At 42.5% G+C, this 17908-nt stretch overlaps 1 protein-coding gene across 2 annotated transcripts; it reads left to right on the top strand.

The window, feature by feature from the left end:
• The first annotated feature begins 287 nt into the window (after positions 1–287).
• LOC147613252 (spindle/kinetochore-associated protein) lies at positions 288–15837 on the top strand. Of its 2 annotated transcripts, XM_086782072.1 has the most exons (7): positions 288–837; positions 929–979; positions 1190–1285; positions 1367–1492; positions 1585–1618; positions 6787–6916; positions 15276–15837. In XM_086782072.1, exons 1-6 carry the CDS (start codon positions 757–759, stop codon positions 6888–6890), a joined length of 492 nt encoding a protein of 163 aa, XP_086638198.1. In that variant the 5' UTR covers positions 288–756; the 3' UTR covers positions 6891–6916; positions 15276–15837. The 2 variants fall into 2 exon arrangements, with proteins under 2 accessions (XP_086638198.1, XP_086638199.1); XM_086782073.1 differs by lacking the exon at positions 6787–6916 and having other exon boundaries at positions 295–837.
• Positions 15838–17908: the final 2071 nt, after the last annotated feature.

Here is a 17908-nt window from a genome sequence, read left to right as displayed (position 1 = left end):
ACTTTTTCTCCCCCTCTCCCCTTTCCCCATAGCCTAACTCACCTCATCCTCTCCCTCTATTTTTCCCTCGCAGATAGGAGCCTCCCCTATTTTCTTTTGTTTTATTTCAAATTTTCCTCTTCTTATCGATCACAAAAAATTTCCCCTCCCCCTCCCCATTTTCTATTTCTTTTTGTACATTTTTAAATTTAGATTTCCTTTTATTTAATTTTTAAATCTTTTTTTAAAACGTACAAGCTCTTTCTTCCTGTAAATTTGTAATTCATTCTTCTCGCCATGGGAATAATGAAAATCAAGAATGGATGTAGATTAATTGCATTTTTCAAAACAAAGAATAGATACCGATTAAATGCAGTTTCAAAACATGACGAGTCTGAAGGGTTCACTCATCTTTGCAGCAGATCTTTTGTTTGAAATTCAGGCGGGAATGCCGCGGGATTGCAAAAGTAAAAGCTCAACAGGACGCTGCCCGAAGGAAGAAACAGGGAGTGAGTGGCTATGGCGAGGCTAAGGTGGGCCAAATGGTAACCCTAAGAGAGCGGTCATACGCAGGCCAGAAGCAGAGAGACGCAAGCCCACAACAGTATTACACACAAAACACCGGCAGAGGCCAGCCCACAACAGTCTAAGCGGGCGATCACGAAAAACACAAGGGCCAAGCCCACACCAGTATAAGCGGGGCGGTCACCCGCAGAACACAGCAGGAGCCCACAATAGGATCAAGCGGGGGGCGGTCACACACAGAACCCACCAAATATGTCGCACTTGTTGAAGCCTTCCGCCATTGCCGTTGACACCCTCGAGCAGCTCTTCGTCAAGGCCAACAATGACCTCACTGTAGCTTTTTGCTTTTTGGCCTTTTGCATTTTCGTTTCTGCTTTTTTTTTTGGCACTGTGTTTTAGGTTTTTCTCTCTGCTGTACCTGCAGTATGTACAACACAAACTAGAGGCAGAATTTAATGGCAGACAGCTTAATCATGTAAGCATCCGTTCTCATCAAATATACTGTTTGTCTACTCAATTTTAATGCAGCTGTGGTATACCGCATAACAAGCTACATACGTCCATGCCAACTTTAATCCTAACACCATATCAGATCTGTTAATCCATCAGAATCACTTCATTTAAACGCACGCAATTATGTTTACCCTCATAATTACATCCATTAACGCAGGCTGCTTTGTAACAGGTAGATCCATTTAAACTCATGTTGCGCATCAAGAGGATCCAAGATGAACTTCCTATAATTGAGGATGACTGTCGAAAGCTTTTGGCTGCTAAACAAGTAACTTCAACAATTGGTTTAGATCTTTCAAACTTTACATTGTGGCACCTTTCAATCTTACTCTTGCATTTGCTTTGATAGGATCTGATTGACAAGACAAAGGAGATTCTAGTTGCAAACAGAGCATTGCTTCGCCGCATGCAAGCACGTGCTGGCACTCCAATTTGCTGTGATGAAGATGATGCGGTGTATAGTTCCTTCATGAAGGTGATGCATTGAAATGTTGATCCTGACATGCATAGAGGTGTTTTAGTTTTAAAGTTTTGCTCAGAATATCCTCCAATTTCTGATCAATGCAGATACTCCATGAATGGAACAATCAGCTGCAATCAGGTGCATATTTCTACTTCTCTATAAATTTGAGACTGTTGCTAGGCAATATGTTGCATGTGTGTGTGTGTGTGTGTGTGTGTGTGTGTGTATCGTATGTGTGTAAGGGACACTAAATTCCCGTCATCTGATGTGATGAATGTGGGACTGGTATTTAACTATTCTTTCTGCTTCTTTGGCTAGAGGGGTTTGCATTAGTGTCTCTGTCGAGTCTTTTTCCCTTTCTCTTCTTGCTTGTGGAAACTATCATGCGGCACACTGAAGTTCCCCTCTAAAGTGTCCCTTGTGGGCTGTAGCTGGCCAGAGGGGCCGATTTCGAAGACCAGGGGGGGGGTTTATGTAGACTGAAGACCTTGAGGAGTGTCCCCTGATGGTGAGAATCTGCTCCTTCTTCGTGACCTGAGCTGATTGTGTCTCCACTTGCTCCTTGAGAATTATAAGACTGTACCATGTCCAAGTGTCCTCCCATGCACCAAGATCTGCCCGGGGGAACCTTTCTTTCACCTGAATTTAAAAGGAGGTGCAATCCTTGTTGGAGGCATAGATGTTGAGGAAGCTGGTGTGGCAGTCACCCAGCAAAACTATGGCTCACTGAGCTTCATCAAAAGTCGATCACTTGCTTGGGGTAGAAGCTGGTTGCTCACTGAGCTAAATACATCCCCATGGTCATAGTTGTTTGCGCTTGTCGCATTCGTGCATTCGCATACGAGTTTACAAAGTTTGCTAAGGAATGCTTCAACCTCGGAAAGAGTTGCATTCGTGACCTTATAATGTATGCATAAAATCATGAAACTTATGATTAGATTACTAGTTTTTCCCCCTTTTGGCCATTATTTTGTCCACTTCCCTTAAAAAAAGAAGAAGCAGCAGCCAAGTTTGCAAACTCCAAGAATGCAGCAAACATTTGCAAACCCCTGCAAACGCGAATGTTTGCAACTATGCCCATGGTTGCCCAAGTTAGAGACCAGAAGGTGTGGCTGCATCCTGTAAGGATCTTACCACAGTGCCGGGTGTGACTGGCAGTTAGGTGGTGATCCTGGAGTTGTTGAAGCCCCCCTAAATGACCATCTCGTAGTTGTGGTAGTGAGACACCTAGTCCACAAACATTCCAAGGGACTATGATCATACCTAGGGGTAAATGTTACACACTTCACTCGAGTCGCCTTTTGAGCAAGAAGACTTCACCAAGGGTTTTGAGGGTGAGTAGTGATCATCAATGTGGACTTGAAGATGCTAGAGGTGGGGGTGGATGTGCTTGGATCCATGACCTTTGGGCCTCTGTTCTGTATATGTATGTATGTATGTGTATCACATATGTGTATGTATATGTGTGTATATACGCACACGTGCACGCACGCATGCACTCATACATATACATACATACATAGTATATATATGAGTGTGTGTATATGATATGATATACATATATATATTATGTGTGTGTGTGTGTGTGGGTTAACCTCCTCTTGGTGTAGGCATTGGTAGACCCAATGCTCTGCAGTGAAGCCAATGTGGACGAAGCTATGGAATCGGCTCTCCCTTGCGTAAGAGCCGTTGTTCTCATGATAGCTGGACCAATCAAGCTTGATTTGTTAATCAGGTCAGGATCCTCACACCAGGCGTGTCCTCTACTGGAGGTCCCACACCAGGATCGCGCTGGAAGGGAAAGATACACCTTGATGGGTGGGATGGGCATGCTGCTACAGGAACAGAAATGCAGGAGGTCACCATGTTGCATGGGCTAGCAGTGAGCACCTAGATGGGCAGGTAGCGGAGGAAAGAGTGATTAACACAGAAGCCTATTACTATCACGTGAGTGGGGGTTACCATAAAATCTTTGCAAAGGTGGATAACCAGGAGCCTTCAGAAGCTTCGAGGGGTTGAAAGAAGGGGCTTTTGAGAAAAGAAACTTGGATTGATGGAGGTGTTGTTTCCCCCATTGCCTAAAGAAGGGGATTGAAAGGAGGGGAAGTGAGTTTGGTGCATTGCTTGAACATGTGCACTTGGCTGACATGGCCCATAGGTGCATTGCATTTGCTCACCCTTCAACCTGTGCAGATACGTGTGGCCACATGCACTAGCTGTTGGTGTGTTGCTGTCTGGTCAAGACCTGACACTTTAGTGGTTTCAGACCACCTAGCCAACCCTCATGAGCTGAGCTGTACAATTGTGCCCAACACCATAAGTTGGCAAAACATGCCCAACATCAGTTTGCATGATCAGGGAAAGCTTTGCAGATTAGTCCAAATGAGCTAGAGTATTGTCCGAAATGTGTCTGGACTTGCTTATGTGAACTAGAGTACTCGTTTGCGTGCTTAAAACAGCCAAAAATGAAGGCTCAATGGTGTTTAAGTGAACATTGGTGCATCATGATATGCATAGATGCACTCCGGACATTGCACAGCTGGAACATGATGAGCAAAATAGATTGAATCCATTAAATAAAAGTCAACAGTCAGCGCCAAAATACATATAGTCTAGCTTCCACTTCTCACTTAGGTGACATTGGATTCTTGGCTTTATCATCGATGACTAGCTATTGCCTCAGGACTTTCTTCTCACAAGACCACACTAATCAATGACATAGCAACATATTAACTGCCTTGAACAATCCTCTCTTCTCTACACTATGCTCAATCTTTTTGTCTATATCAGCTTGTTCAGGTACAAAAGGTTGTTAAAGATTGTTGGTTCATGATGAGTCTGTTATAGGTGAGACAACTACGAGTCTGTTGGTGGTGAACTATGGACCCGTTCACTTGCCAACACCTGGCATGCTTGGTGGACACTGCACTAGCAGTCAAACCACTCTTGATTTTGAAGGCTTCAAAAAAATTTTGGATCCAGAAAGTTATGTGGTGCCATCCCTTCTTGTTTGGGTCAACCAATGCCGGTGCATTGGTGCCTCAAGATACAAACTCAATCTTTATCCATGAGCTATATCTGGGCTTGTACTCTCTTTGGCGCCTATTGACTGAAGCACATGTTTGAGTCTTGCCTTCTCTTCTGGTCTCCTGTGTGTCACCTCAATCACTTTGGCATTTGGGAAGTTTAGCCTTGCCTTGTTCATGGCAGATACAAGCATCTCGACAGCAAAGCGTCTCGACCACAAATGCTTGTGGCTCTGTAAACTCCGGAGAAATGACATTAGCATAATAATACACCATGTCCAACCGTACGATGGCAGCGGCCGTCCGGATTCCTCCTATTGGGGTGGTGTCTTGTCGGCTCTCTATTGTCCCTTTTGCTAGCTTTTTCCATTGGTGAGGGACATTGGCATTGTTCTCCCTTTCCATGAGCTTATGCCTTCTCACCTTGGATCACGAGCCATGACACGTCGCCACTCCCTTGCACAGCTTTGGATGGAAAGTTGCGGCCTTTGCTGTGGGATGTCTATCTCTTATGCCTCTCGTAACCAAAACCTTTCATTCTCTTATGCATAATCTAAGAGTGCTCTTCTTCTCTACTCTCTTGTCTCTTGTCTATCTCTTGTCTTATGGTTAGGACTCTTATATGCTCATTATATGTATGTGAGTGTGTGTGAGAGAGAGGGTTAAGTTTTCCTTGGTGTGCGGCGGTGGCGGTAGAGTGTGTTAATTTTGCAGCAATGTGATGAGCTATGGTGGATCAAATGCAAGGATCAACATGATTAGTAAGTAATTAGAAGGTGATTAAGGTGAGATTAGTGCATAATTAATCTAATAGCTTACAAAACGAGCAATTTCTCATTAGGCCAATGTCTCAATTTATAGCTTTTATATCCACAAGGTGCCAAGCATCTAATTCCATTGATTTCTCCTTGATTTGTGCCACCTTTTCTACATCTGGGGACACCTTTTCCTAGAATCTTTTCACACCCTTCTATTCACTGATGCTACCCTTGATTCTCTCATTCAGTAGATTCTTCTCACCTTTTCATTGTTACCCACTCAATTATACTCTCTTTTACAGTCTCTAGCTAAGAGCCTTGTTTTGCACACACCCATTCACTTGCATATTTCAACACCTCCCTTCAAGTGAATAATTCTAGCATACTTGGACTCTATACCAAGTTTCCCTCTTACTTGATAGCTTGCAAGCAATGCTTCAAGTCCCTAACTCATAGTCCTTGACACTCTCTTTCTATGTGTCCAAGGCTATTACAAGTGTCCGTAACCTTGACTAAAGTACTCACACATACATCTACCACATCCCCTACATCATCGGTGGCTCACAAGTAGTTTTGCTCTATTGGGACAGGTTACATTGGATTGTGGGGTTTCTTTCTTTCTCTCTCAAAAAAGATGTCATGACTCCTCTACCTTTGGAGTTTCCATGAAGTTTGCCGATGTTGATCCTTCTTCATTTGGTTTGTTGTAGTAATCTCTAGCCATGTGTCCTGGCTTTCCACAGTTGTGGCAAGTGAAGGTCTTTTCTCCTTCCTTGCCTCTCTCTCGTCCTCGTGCTCGTGTGTGAGGCCTCCTCGGGTGTAGAAAGCTCTCTCCTCTCCAGTTGTTGGGTCCAAGTCTTTTTTCTCTTTGACCTTGTTCTCTTGCTCTAGTAGAGCTCTTTCTATCTCATGCAACTTTAAATCTGGTACATTCTTTAAGGTTGCCACAATGTTCTCATACCCTTTCTTGTCCACACTCTTTAGAAGCATTGCTAGTGTCTCGTCATCTTTTACTTTCTTCCCAATGGCTCCAAGTTGTTGTTTGATGCTTTTGTATTTGATCAAGTATGGTTAGAGGTTCACTTTCCTTCATGTCAAGTTTGTAGAATTGCATTAGCAGATTTATCTTTGAATTCTTTGCTTGAGTGTCAAATAATTTGTTAAGTTCATTCCATGCATCTTTAGCTTGTTGTATCCCTGCAATGTGGTGAATGATTTCATCATTTAAGCTAAGTGCAATGAGTTCTAATGTTTTTTCATTTTTGTTCTTCTACTCATTCTTCCTATTCTCCACTGGACATTCATCTCTTCCCTCAACTAGTCTCCATAGATTCTTTCTCATGAGCAAATACATGGTTTTTGTTTGCCATGTATGGAATTGTTCCTCGTTGAACTTAGCTATTTCTTGTGCAATGCTCATGATGATGTGAAGGGGGTCTTACCTTTTGATCCAATTCAAGATTCAAGGATAATGTCTATCCTTTTATAACTCCAATTTGGTGTTAAATGATGATTACAACAGGTTACAAGCATGAATACACCAAAAAATTGCATAAAGCCAAGGATAGTTGGTTTGTATTGGATGGTTGGGATATCAAACCAACTTCAAATTGTAATCTAAAGTGATAGAGATCTGAATCAGATACCCAATGGTAAGTTTGAACTATCAATTGCATCAAAATCCAATGATTAGTGTTAATTAATAACTAATTAGTGAGATTAATTCTTTATTTTGTGTGCAGAAAATAGTGTATCTTAGAGTTTAAACGAGCTCAAATCTTTTCCAGGGCATCAATAGGAGTTAGTCTAGTAGAAGATCAAGCCCAAAAACATAGATTTGACCAACTATTGAATGCCTAATCTCTGTTTTACCAAAGTCACTTGCAGATTTGATCTAGAGCTTGATATAGCTTCTCTTTAATGAATTTTAAGATTTTGAGGCCACCAGCCTGTTCAGACCACCCAAAAATCCCTTGGACTAGTTTCAATGCTTTCAATTCAAAGGCTTGATGATAAATTTGTAATTTTACTTAGAAAAGAAGACGCTAACGAAATCGCGATTTCCGGCTACTTCCAACGGCAATTTGAAGAATTGACTTGGCTGGCTCATGTGTGGGGATGCTACCTAGGTGTGACTAAGAGGATTTTAGATAATTTAAAGGTTGGAGGGAGATCGAGCCCCTCCACCAGTTGGGGGTACAGAGGATTAGTTGAAAAGACTAACAACAAGGATTATCTCTTAATCTATAATTAGTAGGGTGATTAGGCTTGAAAATGAGCTGAATCCTAAGCTTGGCTCTGATACCATGTTAATTTTGGAGCAATATGATGAGCTATGGTGGATCAAATGCAAGGATCAACATGATTAACAAGTAATTAGAAGGTAATTAAGACGAGATTAGTTTATAATTAATCTAATAGCTTAATGTAGGCATGGATACCCAAAAACCAGCAATTTCTCATTAGGCCAATGTCTCATTTTATAGCTTTTACATCCACAAGGTACCAAGCATCTAATCCCATTGATTTCTCCTTGATTTGTGTCATCTTCCCTATATCTGGGGACATCTTTTCCTAGAATCTTTTTACATCCCTATATCTACTCATACTACCCTTGATTCATTCAGTAGATTCTTCTCACTTTTTCACTACTACCCACTCAATTATAGACTCTCTTTTATAGTCTCTAGCTAAGAGCTTGTTCTTGCACACACTCATTCACTTGCATATTTCAACAGAGTGGAGCTCTTGGGTGTTTGTTCGCGGTGACAACGCTATCTACGAGAATCCCAAGCAACTTGCTTTCACTAGATGAGTGACACCGATTTTGTGTTGTGAGCTAGGTCATTGTATACTGGTTTTTCGGTTGAGTTGTTTGTGCTCTCAAGTGCGGTTGGGTAAAGTTCCATCATATTGGATTGTTTTTGACGTTCTTTTCATGGTGCTAGGGCCTTTCACAATTGGTGTCACTATCGGGGAATAGCTCCATTGCATAGTCGCAATGCATTTTGAAAGCTTGTGAATGGTTTAGTTCTAATATATTTTTAGTTTTTTAAAGAATGGAGGAGAAAAGAAATTTAAAAAAAACTTTTATTTTGCTACATTATTCTTGTTTTTTGTTGTAGTGTCCTTCGTACCACATACTGCTCTTGTTGTAGCAATACTTCCAGCAGCAGTCGTCCCAATACTTCCAGCAACAGTCCTCCCAATTGATCTAGTAGTCTTTGCGCAAGCATTGAAGAGAGCAATGGCCAAAAGCATAGGGCTAGTCATGAGAGATAACGGATGGAGTAGCTCTGGAAAGGTTGCACAAATCGCGAAGCTCAAGCAAAAGTTCAATAGAGTGGGTGATCGTAGAAGATATCTCGAGGTCTTCGATCAAGTTTGTGAGGCCTTAGGTGAGAGAAATGAGCTTGCAAAGACCAATGGCTTTAGCCTTACACTAGATGGCAAGATTGGTGATTGGTATTGGATCTTGAGAGTTGAAGAACGTCTAAACTTTATCGGTCTTCGGTGGTTATTCCTAAAGCAGTTTGTATGTGAGGGGACTTTGTGGAGTGTCGCTTCATAGTTACATAAAGCTGAAAGAGAAGAAGATGAGTCAGTGAGAGATTTTATTAGTTGTCTCAAGTACTTAAACTCTCGCTGTGCTTTACATGAGCATTTCTCCAACAATCAATTGCTTGATCGATTCATCCATGGGCTTACATATGAAGATATCTATAATGGTTTGGTCATTCGAGGTATCACTATGGAAGGACATCACAATTAATGCTTTTCAACTTGAGGATAACTTGATGTTAAAGGAGTCAGAGCTTCAGATTTTAAGTTTACTGTGTCAACAGTAGCCAGTGGTCGTAGCATCACCAGTGCGAAACTTGTAGCTAAAGATAATACCTTAGCGAAAATGACTTGGATCGATTTCTCAAAAGCTCTCCAAGAGGAAATGAAGGTCAACAAAGGTTCGGACAATGTACACATGTATCCTAGGAGAGCTTCATTGGTGTTCCATTTGTCGTCAAGGACATACCACCAACGAATGTCTAATCTTAAGGGCTCGTTACAATGGTAACTGTGGCTTTTGTGGGTGCTATGGTCACGAAGCCCGAGATTGTGAAACACGCTTACATGTTATTGCCAATACAACGAGACCATAACTAGTCTTGTTGGTATCGCCATAAACACTAGCTCTCGGTCGTGTAACAAATCAAGCAATGGTTGAGTATCCCACGCAACAACTCCTATCAAAGGGCTTGCACGATACACCCAATGTGCAATTTTCTCCACTAGTCTTAGGACCGCAATCACCTTAACCAAGGGTGACATCTCTTAATTAAGTAAGCTTCGAGGAGCCTATTGATTACCAAGAATATGAGATAGATGTCGAACCCATTCCACACTTATTTGAGGACCCTATTATGTGGTGGATAGGAGAGCGGGAGTCAAGCCAGCTTACCAACTTGTCACTATAGAAAGGGGCCGGGACATCAATGCAACGGGAAGAGGATGTCTTTTCAATGTTACCACTATCAAGGTTTCCATCGAGTGTTGGAGTGTCTTATAAAGTTTCCTCAACTCAACCAAGCTATGTCCTCAAACATGCCATTGGCTACTTATAATCGTTGTGGCATAGATCATTGGATTAAAGACTGTCCCAACAAGTTTGTGGTGACAAGTCCACAGACGGAACCTATCATCACATCCCTAAACATGATTGGGGTAAGTAATCAAATTCAAAGGCATATCTTAAAAAATCTAGATCCCATGCCTTTGAATGCTCTCAACTGGCTACAAGCTCAGAACCAACATGTTCTTGAGCAAGGATCTATTGCCTGGATAGCAGAGTCTAAGAAGAAGAATGTCATGTGCAGGACATGCACATGCTAATCCCAGGCTAATCTTGAAGAGGCAACAAGATAAAGATAGATCAGAATTAGAGTTTTGAAGCATGTGTTGCTGATTTGACAGGAACTATCTGGTGGAGGTTTTTGGGTTGTTGTCGGCCAAAATATGAGAGTAGGACCTGTCGGCTGCAACACAAAAAAGTGGATTTTTGTCCTAGACTTGGTCGACCAGCAGTCAGCCACTCCATCAGATCTTTCTAGCCTATAAAAGGCAAACATTGTTCATCGTTTTGGTCATTCAGTCCTTGCTTGGGTTGGATCATAGATTAGGCTTGTAGACTAGGTTTTATACTTTTTCAAGGAGGCAATCTATGGCTGCAAGAACAGTTGTACCTTTTTGTACCATATGAATATATTGAATACTCAGCTATCTCTCTGTCTTCTCTATCTTTTGCATGTGAGGAAAAAAGAGACCAAAGGACCAAATATATGAAAGATCAGAGCAAATCACACATCATGCAATGGTGATATGTATATAAATGATAAAGTCCGGTACAGGAGCTCTATGTGAGACTCCGAACGAGCAGAGAAGGCTGTTGTCCCAAAAACGCAGATAACAGTCCCGAAGTAAGCCTGATGTAAGCGCCGATATATGCCTGATGTAAGGCTGATGTGTAAGTGCTGATGTAAGCACAGATGTAAGCGCTGATGTTCTGATGGCTGCTGAAGTAAAAATGCAGAGGTATGCTGAAGTGAAACACAGATATATGCGGCCTGTACCAGCAGCAGCAACTCGAGAGGAAAAACGTTGATGATCACCCCTGATGTAGGTGACCAGTTCAGCAGCAGTAGAGAGAGGTTTCACCTATCCTAGAGGCGTACTGTACCAACAGTAGCAGGCAGAGCAGAAAAACGCAAATGATCTGTCTTGATGTAGGCGACCAATCCAATAGCAGCAGGGAGTAAAAACGCTGAGGTACAGTCTTGAAGTAGGCGACCAATCCAGTAGTAGGGAGTAAAAACGTTGAGGTGTAGTCCTGAAGTAGGCATCCAGCAGGGAAGTACTCGTGATAGCTGAGTTCATAAGGAGGCGCCTCATATTTATATGGAAAGGCAGGGTGTTGGTCGGCCAGCAGATAAAAAGTAAAGTTTAAATGAGTAAATAGCCCTTTTTGGGTTGGGTAGAATACCCTTTTGGGTATATTTTCACACACTGCATGCATTTTGCATCAACATGTTTTCCTAGATGGTGTTTAGGGTTGAAGGAAGACTAGGATCCTAGAGTCTGTGCATGTAACATTGGTATCAGAGCATCAGGCTCAGCAAGGCTAAAACACTTATTTAGTCCCAGATGAAGATGCACAAGTCCAAGGTATAGGAAAGTTCACATGTACGAGGCCCGAGGCAAGGAATGCAAGACATTGAAGAATTCCCAAGAGGTTGGTTGGTGGTGTTTCACAAAGCCCAAGGGGATGGTAGTCCTGTGAGTCGGGTGTCACTTGGGGCACACCAAGAAAGGCTTTCAAGCAACGATTCTAGGGGAGAATTATCCTCCAAGGGGTGGAGTGAGAGTGCCAGACTCATTTCCCAGGAAAGAAGACCAGAGACAATGTTCATGGACAGGGGAGGAACGCAATGGGGATTGGATGGAAGAGATGCATAGATCTTCATCAGAGTTAGTGGATTTGGAGATCAGGCCGGGTGTTCAGTGAAAAGGTTGCCAGAGAGGGAAGGATGACAGGGGGACTTCGGGAATAGAGAATGGGATGATGACAGTCATCCAAGAATACAGATTGGAATCTCGTCAAGTTTAGAAGAGGGGGATGTCATTCATCCAAGGATTTGTGAGTCTCAATAGTAGTCGTTAAGATACTAGGGTGTACAGTATCTAGTATCTGAGAGACTCACTTGTTGGAATGAATTCTTACCCTCCTGCTCCTCACGTTGCCATGTGACAGTGTAACATCCCACATAGCGGATTAGGGTTTAATTCACTCCTCTATATAAGACTAAATAGCCTTGGTCTCCCCTCATCCCCCACCTTTATTGGTGGTCTCATGGGACCTAGCCGGTTGTTGGCTGCCTTCCACGTGATGCACCTCTACTTCCGCTTTTCATGGTATCAAAGCCTCATTGGCTCCTGCTCGGCATGGAGCTTCACATCCAAGGGGTGTTGAAAAATTCTTGCCCTCTTGCTCCTCAAGCTGCCATGTGACAATGTAATATCCCACATAGTGGGTTGGGATGTATGTAACCCTTCTATATAGGGCTAAATAACCCTTGGTCTCCCCTCATCCTCCACCTTTATTAGTGGTCTCATGGGATCTTTGGGTGGAGGGGGACTTGGCCGGTTGTTGGCTGCCTTCCACGTGATGCACCTTTGCTTTTGCTTTTCATCACTTACTTAGGCTTTGATCTCTTCTTGTGTTTTAGTAACTAAATCACTGAGTTCTTGGACTCGCTCAAGCAGCCATGTGTGATTTAATTTCAAGAATTACAAGTTCCCTTGGGGTCACCTTTCTCATGTTCTTGGTTTTGATTGATATCTCCCTATCAAAAATCAGTCCTTGTGTCCAAAGAGTCCAAGTCCTCATCCAAGTCCCTAATGAATGCATTACTATCGAACACCACCAAGGGCATAATACTAACATTGTCAAGATGGTTGACGGGACTGTTAAAGGCCTGCGTTTGTTAAGAAGTGACATTTTCTTCCGAAAGCTCCGGCTCCTTATCACTTGAAATAAACTCCCAGTATTCTTTTCCCATGAGAAAGTTTCTCATCCTCAACTTTCATGCTTGGAAGTTGATCTTTCACTCACAATGTGAGATTGACTGTCAGACATGATTAGACATGGATATGAGAGAGAGAGAGAGAGAGAGAGAGAGAGAGAGAGAGAGAGAGAGTTATATTAACGTCTACAAAAGGCCAAAATGATCTATGAGACCAAAAGGATTATATCATGTCAATGGAATACATCATCATGCATACTAAAATGAAAGAAAATGACAAAGCTAGTTGAGATGCTAGGGCTGATCCATGTACAAAGAGCATAAGGCTCGCATATCATCCTAAGACACAAGGAAGCAGCCAATGAGGTGATAGCTCAAGTGGTGAAGGTGTTTGCTGGTTTATGTCATCTTGTGTAAGCATGGGAGTGGGTATTTCATGATGAGAAAAATGCTGACTATATGTTGGTCATAGAATGGGACACTTCATGGGAAGAAAACGCAGACTAGAGAGCTCTTATATGAGGAAAGAACGCTGATTATAGGCTGGTTACACCATATGAAAAAAAAATGCACCATACGTGGCCAACAGATATAAGGCAGCTACATGAGCATAAAAGGTGGCTGCATGGGTTGATAGGCAGCTATATGGGTGAGAGAATGCATAGAAAGGGGTGCTACATGGCAAGTAGAGAGGCTAAAACACAAGTATGCAGGGCATCATTTAATAGGTCCTAAAAACTGGAGCATGTGAAAGGAGAAAAAAATGTAGCATATGAAGGGGGTGGCTCATGAAGAGAAAAACACATAGATGCTCATGGAAGGCTGAAAATGCAGAAACCCTAAAAATGAAAAAGTGGAGAAGGTGAAGCATGGCGATGGAATGGAGTCTAACCTTGATACCATATTGGAAACATGGCTAGGTCCAAGAGGGAGTTAGTGAGAGTGGAAGGAGAGGTGGAGAGATCAAGCCATGGTGTGTGGAAGCATAGACATGGATATGGAGAAGAGAGAGAGAGATGCAATAGACACAAGGAAGCAAGATTGCAAGAACTCAAGTGATACTCATTACTTTGGCAAAAGAAGCACACGATTAATCATCTCTTGAAGCTGGATGAAAGTAGGTTGTTTAGTGCATGGGCAGCAAAAGTGGAAACCTTACTGAAGTGGCCTCCCGGACCTATCTAGCCAAGATCCCCTAAACACAATCCATAACAAGATTAGAGAAAACCAAATAAAAGGGTGCAAGCAAACTCACCACCCAACCGTAGGATCAATACTTCGATCCACCCCCAATCCAGGGGCTAAGGCTCCACTCCACATATACATGTCAATCAGCACTAGTGTCCCATACCACCAATGCCACAGGGGCCGTCCCAAGACATTAATTCCAAAGCTTAGCCCTTTGCATCTGCTTGCTATCTCCTAATCCCAAGGTCTCCTAACCCTATTGGATTATGCCCACTAATCCAAGGATTAGCTCCAAGTACATGGCATTACTTTTAAGACAACAAGTCTGTTGGCGGTGAACTATGGAGCGGCCAACATGGTGCGGCTGCTGTTGACTCAAGCATGTGCTAACGGAGCCCCTGATGTGCACGTGCCTTGCGCGTGAGTGTTGCGTGCTGCCTCTCAGCTTTGTTAAAACCACTTGGGAAGGTTGGTGTGCTGCCTTGCACACTCCCTTCCTTCTGTCGAGCCCTGAGGTGAGCAGGTTCTGGTATCCTTTTTCATGCTGATGGCAGTCTTCTTCCACCTCCAACCTTCGATGTCCTTGCATACTCTGAGAGATGCAAGCCTGTGTCTTGTCGTCACTCTGAATGTAACAAGCCTCTCTTGTGCCCCCACTGCATGCATACATGTTGGGCTTACCCATTTCAGCTTGTACGAGGCCGAGGTGACCACAATCCTTGCCCTTTGGCTTCTGAACTTGCTATGTGAAGTGTTGTCACTCCCTTGTAACATCTAGTCATGTGACTGATATGACGCCATATCAATGCCTCATATATTACACTGTACGCCATGAGTTTTAAGGCAGCTGTAAAGATCATTACCTTAAAAGTGTTGCACTCAAAATTCACGTTTGCAATTGCTTTTTTGGTGTTTTAAAAATCCTCATTGAGAAAATAAAGTGAGCAGCAATGCCGCTGTCTGGTTCAAGGTCCAATTCCTGGCACCTATATATATGTATATAATTAATCTCTAAAAAAAAGGATTTAGGGGCCATGGTCATAGACTTGGAGGGTTTGAAACTGGGCCCTTGCTGTTGGAAACCCTCAGTCCTTATTACTAAGCTAATGTGTGTGTGGGCTTTAAAGCATAGATTTTCAATCTGGCTTAGTTGAAGAAAAGACGCATGTGCCTGCTTTTTTTGTCCCCCCACAAAATGTTGATATCATGCCTAGATTAAGATGCTTTGGTTTTTGTCTTCTTGTTGTAGGTGACAATGCAATGGGAACTGATCTCATTGCATCAGATGATTTGAATCAGAAGCTGTTTTCTTCATTGATCCAGGATTGATCACGTGCAAATTGTGTCAATCATTAGAGTTAATCAATCCTGATTATACAAGCTTTTAAAGACATAATTGCCATACTCATAAGGCTTATCATGTTATTGCAACACAGTTAAATGGGTTCTTGTTTTTTGCGGATTATATATTTTCTTTTTTAGGTATAGTGTATGGAGAACCTGGGTCTCCACTAGGCTACATGCCTCCTGATTTTCACTAGGAATGACTTTTTCTTCCTTTCTGATAATGAGTTGTGTAAGCATCCCCATGAAGTTGACGGATTGCATGAATTCGATGCAAGGTCTCGTGATCGAGTCTTACTTCCAGCTCTCATCCGTAAGGACATTGCTTGTTGGTACAAATAAAAATCTAGCATTACAAAAAAAAATTCGAGGTGTTGGAAGGCCTTTCAAAAGAGCTTGTTGTGTAAGGCTAGCCTACACAATTTTGCGTATATGGAGTGTTGAACGTCATTTTTATTATGTACAAATATTCTCTCTCACACACACACACTTTTTTTAAATTGATAAGCAAAGGTTCCTTTACTATATCAAAAAAGGAGCCCTCAAGGTGAGGGAAAACTTCCTAGGATGATACAAGTTAAAACAAAGCCAACGGGTCATCATTGATGTGAAACAGATGGATGTTGATGAAAGTAGTGATAGCGTGCAATCTTTACGGGATGACAAACCAATTGATTTGTTGCGTGCCATATTGTCTACAAAGCTCAATATCTAGTACAGATTAGAAAGGACTATGCATGATCCAATCTAGAAGGCCACTTATCAAAAAGCCAAAAATAATCTAGAGAGAATATGTTGGGAATTTGAGTTTAAGAGAATGTGAAATTTGTTGGAGGATACTTTTGGTCTCTGGACGATACTATAGAAGGTGCATGATTGGCTCCTTTATACGACGACAAGAAGGGCATTTTGTTCAAGAAATTCTCCAACTCCCAACAAGCCTTGCCATAAAAAATTTGAATGGTAATTCACTATGCCAGATTTTCTTCAGGTTTTGTTCCCACCAACGAGTTGTCTTAGTGAGGAGCCAAATCTTGTTAACTCTCTCACGCTTGCACACACACCCCAACTTAACCATATGCACTTACACTTGGTCTCTTTATGTCCTTTGTGAGCCTTGAGCATTCAGCTACTATTAGCAGCAATTTGAGAGTTTGGTGAATCTTGTGGTCCATGGCCTTGCATAACTTTAGGTTGTGATTATGGATGTCTTTTTTTTAATTGATTGCTATTTTTTAGGCATTAAGTTTGGACATTAATGACGTTACCCTTGTACCTTTTTCTTTTACTTAATGTAAACTAGTCGGCTTTGAGTATGGGCAACGAAAAGCACTTTCTCATGGCCTAGTTAACTGTGCCTTGCAAATTGAAAATCACCCTATCATTTGATGTGGCTTTATCACATGTATGTGGTGGTGGTTGATCACATTACATGGCATGCTATTTGCTTACTGCTTCTTACAAGGCTAGTTGTCATCTATTGCCTTTCCTCCCTCCTTGAAAGGAGACTTCTATTAAGTATGAAAATTTTTTACAAAATGGAGATTTCACACCAAGAAAGGTGGAGATCTCAACCAATCAGGAGCCTTGTGTTGCCAATAGGGTCCCGAGTGAGAGCACGTGAAAAAGATATCAATGTCTCACTCTCTCATAAACTGGTAGCGCTTCCTCTCCGTAGCCCTCGAAGATCCCTGGATTCTGGCCCAGGTAGCCATGATGGTGTGAATAATATCACTCTAAATCTTGCAAAGACACTGAGAAACAAGAATGGAAGTACCCTCAGTGGCCTCGATGCATCTAGCCTTCCAGATATTCCAGGCTGAGATGCTAGCAATAATCTCCCAAGAGCTGTCTAACCTCTGTGTCGGCGGAGGGACAAAATGTGAAAGTGGCAAATCTTGAAGACAACACTGCCGAGTAACTCCTTGCCTAACCATAATGGCCAAGCTCCTGTCAGTCCCCTCGAATCTCAACTGAGGCCCAGACTGTGTCAACCAAATGATAGAACCAAAAGAAATGATAGCATCCCTCTTAATCCTACCAAAGAGAGGTGCAATCGTCGCAGACCAAATCCTCTGTGCTTCCTTGCATTCCCATAAACAATGGTAAAGTGACTCCGAAACTCCTGCACATCTAGGGCATGCTGGGCAAGCACCAGTAAATGACCACTGATTGTTGGTGGCCACAGACCACCATGAAGAGAAACCCAGATAAAGGAGGAAATCTGTGGCTTCCTATAAGAATGCCACAATCTCCGCCAAAAAACCCTCTGAATGTCAGTCGAAATGCTGTAAGATTCCTAATGGGGTCTAAGAGTAGGGACACTCTGAATGTGTCCCAAGATAAGATGTCTGGCATTCCGCACCATATAACTGAAAAAAGGCATGCTTTTCAAGGGGTTACAAGCATCCTTCCACACCCACTCTCACCGGGGTCCCAATGCAAATGTCTGATAGGGCAGCCACCATACAACCAAAGGCTAACACTCTCTGTGATCATCCTTGGGGGGGTCAACAAAGACGTGCTTCCCTAACCTGC

The sequence above is a fragment of the Cibotium barometz genome, chromosome 44 (assembly GCF_041138505.1).
Source record: "Cibotium barometz isolate CiBa-2024 chromosome 44, ASM4113850v1, whole genome shotgun sequence".
In the NCBI taxonomy this organism is placed as follows: domain Eukaryota; kingdom Viridiplantae; phylum Streptophyta; class Polypodiopsida; order Cyatheales; family Cibotiaceae; genus Cibotium; species Cibotium barometz.
The sequence above is the reverse complement of the archived record's forward strand: the minus strand, read 5'-3'. Positions and strand labels throughout refer to the sequence as shown.